The following is a 5,299-nucleotide window of genomic DNA, read 5'->3' on the forward strand; positions in this document are numbered from 1 at the left end:
CACGCCCGGCTGATTTTCTGATTTATTGTAGAGATGAGGTCTCGCTACCCAGGCGGGTCTTGAACCCCCAGGCTCAAGCAATTCACTCACCTCAGCCTCCCAAAGGTGCGGGATTATAGGCTGAGCCACCGAGCCCGGCTGCTATCCTAATTTTTAATAGCATGGATTAATTTTGCCTCTTTTTGGTAATTTTTAATTTTTTTAAGTTGGAGTCTCACTCTGTCACCCAGGCTGGAGGGCAGTGGCCGCTCCCGGCCACCTCAGCCTCAACCTGCTGGGATCCGGCGATCCTTCCGCCACAGCCTTCCAAGTAGCTGGAACTACAGGCGTGCACTACCACGCCCGGCTAGTTTTTTGATTTTATTGTAGAGATGAGGTCTCGAACCTGTGGGCTCAGGCAATCCACTCACCTCAGCCTCCCAAAGGTGCAGGATTACAGGCTGAGCCACCGAGCCCGGCTTTTTTGTGTTTTATAAGAATGGAATTGTATATTACATATTCTTTTGTTTCTGGCTTCTTTCCTCCAACATTATGTTTGTCAGATTCATCCGTATTGTTGTAAAAGAACTTCATACTGAAGTTTAATATTGTGGTGTGTGAACTTATGTTTATCCATTTACCATTGGTGGGCTTTTGGGTAGTGTCCAGTTAAGAATAATGTTGCTAGCCGGATACAGTGGCTCACTCATGCCTATAATCCCAGCACTTTGGGAGGCTGAGGTGAGAGGATTGCCTGAGCCCACGGGTTTGAGACCAGCCTGGGCAACACGGTGAGACCTCATCTCTACAATAAATCAAAAAATTAGCTGGGCGTGGGGGTGTGCATCTGTAGTCCCAGCTGCTTGGAAGGCTGAGGTGGAAGGATGGCCTGAGCCCAGCAAGTCGAGGCTGCAGTGCGGTGTCGCCCAGGCTGGAGTGCGGTGGCATGCTTATGGCCACTACAGCCTCAACCTGCTGGGCTCAGGCCATCCTTCCACCTCAGCCTTCCAAGCAGCTGGGACTACAGATGCACACCAATGTGCCTGGCTAATTTTTATGATCTATTGTAGAGACGAGATCTCGCCAAGCTGCCTAGGCTGGTCTCGAACTCCCGGGCTCAGGCAGTCCTCTCCCCTCAGCCTCCCAAAGAGCTGGGATTACAGACTGAGCCACTGCACCCGGCCTTCTCTGGTATTTTTTAGCTACATCACTACCTGGACCTTAGGAATATAAGAATTGGAAGGCATTAGATATAAAAGTTAATTCCTTTCATTGAACTAAGAGGAAACTGAAGTCCAAAGATGATGGAAAGTTACTTGCCTAAAGTCAAATAATCTCAACAGACACTATACAAAGTAAGGTAGAGGAATGGCCATTAATCACATGAGAAATGCTTAACCTCACTTATCATTGGGAACGTGCAAATTAAAACCACAGTACCTATCATTATACACCTATCAGATGACTCTAATCGAAAAGACTGTAAATGCCAGGTATTGGTGAGGACAGGGCCACTGGAACTCGTATACTTTGTTGGTGGGAATGTAAAATGGTACAGCCACTTTGGGAAAAAGCCTGGTGACTTCTTTTAGATTAAATATGCATTAATCCTATGACCCGGCAGTTTCCCTTTTGAGTATTTCCCCATGAGAAAGAAAAACATTTGTCCAAAAAAGACTTATACAAGAATTTCATAGTAGTTCCATTCATGGAAGCACAAAATTAAGGAGAAAAAACTCAATGTCCGTTGACAAGAGAATGAAAAAACTCAATGCCCATTGCTATATTCTTAAAATGAAATGCTATTCAGCAATAAAAAAGAACCAACTTCTAATACATATGAAGGGACCCAAAAAAACTGGAATTATTTTTTTGGAAGGCAGGCCCCTTGTAGTACAGGCTTCCCCTGCTACTTAAGTGTTCTAAGAACCCATCAGCATCAGTGTACTAGATAGCATTGTTGTGAGAGGCTGCGTTTGGTTTCAGTGAATTGTTTTTGGAGATTCTTTCAGCACGTTTGCCTGGTTCATGGTGGGTGATTTACAAGCACACCTGCCCATACCACGCTGAGTGCTCAGGAGTTTTTGGCCAAAATGACATGACCCCCTTGTCCCACCCTCACTATTCACCCTATCTTGCCCCGAGTGAGTCTTTTTTGTTTCCCTGGATGAAAAAGTCCTCAAAGGAAAACATTTTGCTGATGTGGAAGAGGTGAAACAAAAAACATCATAAGCACTAAAAGGCATCAAAGTTGATCAGCTGAAAAACTGTGTTGAGTAGTGGAAAGGGCGCCTCGATTGGTGTATCGTATCAATGGAGAGTACTTGTAAGGTGACTGAAATTTCAACATGTAAGAATGAATACACAATTTTTACAAATAATTCTGTTTTTTGGGGGGGTGACCCCCCCACCTTGTACAATAACATGAATAAATCTCAAAAACATTATGCGGAATTAAAGAAACTTTACACAAAAAAGGATATTCCGTTTGGTTCCATTTATATAAAGTTTTAGGATACGAAAAACTAATTGTTGATAAAAAAAATCTAAACAGGTTACTTATGGAGTGGGTTGGCAGTAGGGATGACTGGGAAAGGGTTCAAAGGAAGTTTTGGGGTTGAAGAAAATGTTCCCTGTTTGATAGGGATCTGAGTTACAAGAGTGTATGCATTTGTAAAATCTCTTTGAATGGTGCACCAAAGATTTGTGCATTTCATTATATGTAAATTTTACCTGTAAAAAAATTAAACTATATAATATTCTAGTTAATGACACACATGCTGAATTATTTGGGAATGAAACGTACTGATGTTTGCAACTAGCGTTGCAATGCATACAAAAGTATTTTGGACTGATAGATGGATAAATGAGATAATTCATGGACAGATGGATGAATGTCTGACAAAGCCAATATCAAAATGTTAATCCTGGAGTCTAGGTTGTAGATGTATGAATGTTCACTGCACAGTATTTTCAACTTTATGTATTTTTGGAAATTTCTGTAATAAATTATTGAGGGTAGTATAAATAACCCAATGGAGTTATAAAATATTTAGAAAGATAATCTCATACAATTGAGAGAATAGGAGATGGGACCAGCAAGGACATTTTGGAAGCTGGAAAGTAAATGAATGAGGAATAGTTGATTTAGCAGACCTGAGACATTGGAATCCGAACCCAGGGCATGGGGGAAGTTGGCAGACAAATTCCTAGATAGTCAAAAGGCCCATGAACCTGAAGCATCAGATACCTTTGGAATTAGGAATGGGAGTAGCAGTAGGGGGTAGAATAAGGAGGGGTAGATGAAAGCTATTTGAGAGACAGATGTGCCCTCAGATCTCTTTCCCAAGAGCGTACTACTCTGGGATTGTTCCCACATCCCAGAAGTCAGGAGGATTAATCTCTGGAGATGGTGAAATAAATAGAGGGTCTTTTGCTTGGCAAAAACGGGAAGATAGCATACCCAGTGCTGAATATTGAGGAACCATTCCTTCCAGCTTCCTTTTTTTTTTTTTTTTTTTTGAGTTGGAGTCTCACTCTGTCAGCCAGGCTGGAGCGTAGTGGCCAATCCTGGCCACCGCAGCCTCGACCTGCTGGGCTCCGGCGATCCTTCCGCCTCAGCCTTCCGAGTAGCTGGAACTACAGGCGCGCGCTACCATGCCCGGCTGATTTTTTGATTTATTGTGGAGATCAGGTCTTGCCTGCCCAGGCGGGTCTTGAATCCGCGGGCTCAGGCAATCCACTCACCTCAGCCTCCCAAAGTCGCGGGATTACAGGCTGAGCCACTGAGCCCAGCTCCAGTCTGGTCTTGAACTCCCGGGCACCAGTTATAATCCTACCTCAGTCTCCAGAGTAGCTGGGATTCCAGGTGCGTGCCAACATGTCCAGCTGATTTGTTTTCTTTCTTTCTTTCTTTTTTTTTTTTTTTTTGAGTTGGAGTCTCACTCTGTTGCCTGGGAGTGTGCAGTGGGACCACACCTGGCCACCGCAACCTTGACCTGCTGGGCTCCGCTGATCCATCTGCCTCAGCCTTCCAAGTAGCCGGAACTACAGGTGCACGCTACCACACCCGGCTAATTTTTGATTTATTGTAGAGATGAGGTCTCACCATGTTGCCCAGGCTAGTCTCAAACCTGTGGGCTCAGGCAATCCTCTCACCCTGCCTCCCAAAGTGCTGGGGTTATGGGCTTGAGCCACCGCGCCCAGCCTTGTTTTCTTGAGTAAGAGAAAAAGCAGTGGAATGGGTTCTGGTGCTAGAGATATCCCTAAAGTTGGACATACTTTAGAGATATGTCACACTATTTTATAGCAAAGTTACCTTTGTCTAGAGAGGAAGAAGAGATTGAGAAATTATTGAATAGATTGGTTCAGGGGTTGTGAGCATTTCAAGGGTTTGTTGGAATGAAAAGGTTAAATATTTTATCCTACCACTATACTGTAAATGGTATCAGCTCCAGTGCCCAGGTTTTTGTTTTGGACTCCTAGTTATTTGACTCATAGTTGTAAATATAGCTGTTATTCTAATATATTTTTAATAGCTCAGAACTCAGAACTTCAAGGAAAGGCAAATGAGATTGAGAAAGCATTTCAGACTTCCCAGCACAAATGGAAAGAAGAATGCAGAAGATTTGAGCATGATTTGGAGGAAAGAGACAATGTGATTCAAAATTGTAATCGAGAATATGATTTACTTATGAAGGAAAAAAGCAGGCTAGAGGAAACTCTACAGGTAAAGCATTTTTATAAAGGGATTTCTCAACATATGATATACGTTGATCCGTGTTGTCCATTAGTTGAAGTTATCCTTGGACTTCCTTCTTCTTCCTTCTTCCCTCTCTTCTTTCCCTTTTGGGGCATTTTCGCTGGTCTCTTTTATAACATGCTTTAGCAAAATGTTAATATGTATACTTTTTTGTGAAAAACAGTTTGAAATCTCTGATTAAAAAAACCACTTATATGGGCATATTATAAGAAGGTTGGAACCTATATACCTTTTGGCCTAGGAGCATGAAAATTTGGAACTTTAGATATATGTTCCCTAGATTTTGGTCTGAAAATACAATAAGTATAGAAAAATATTTGTATGTTTGATATAGGCTTCATTATCTATGTAGAGCATGTTTAGTATAGACATATGATGTGTAAAATAATTAACTTTCACTAAAATTGATGTGAGCTATTTATTCCCCCATTTTTAAAATTCCTTTTATATACCCTAGTGCAAAAGTGTGGTTTAAGACTGAAGTTGCCAGTGACTTAGAGAGTTGATTTTGAATTGTCTGCATTTGCCTTTTTTTTTTTTTTTTTTTTTTTTTTGGTT

The 5,299-nt window shown here is 42.0% G+C and overlaps 1 protein-coding gene across 1 annotated transcript in view; it reads left to right on the top strand.

Moving 5' to 3' along the window:
- Positions 1-5,299, top strand: part of CCDC171 (coiled-coil domain containing 171) — a 281,370-nt gene that overhangs the window by 7,529 nt on the left and 268,542 nt on the right. The window contains exon 3 of the mRNA XM_021715020.1: positions 4,518-4,708. Coding sequence (XP_021570695.1) covers positions 4,518-4,708 — 191 coding nt within the window. The remainder of the gene's footprint in view (positions 1-4,517; positions 4,709-5,299) is intronic.

The sequence above is a fragment of the Carlito syrichta genome, unplaced genomic scaffold, assembly GCF_000164805.1.
Source record: "Carlito syrichta isolate Samal-C Ts95f unplaced genomic scaffold, Tarsius_syrichta-2.0.1 Scaffold306565, whole genome shotgun sequence".
Classification (NCBI taxonomy): Eukaryota; Metazoa; Chordata; class Mammalia; order Primates; family Tarsiidae; genus Carlito; species Carlito syrichta.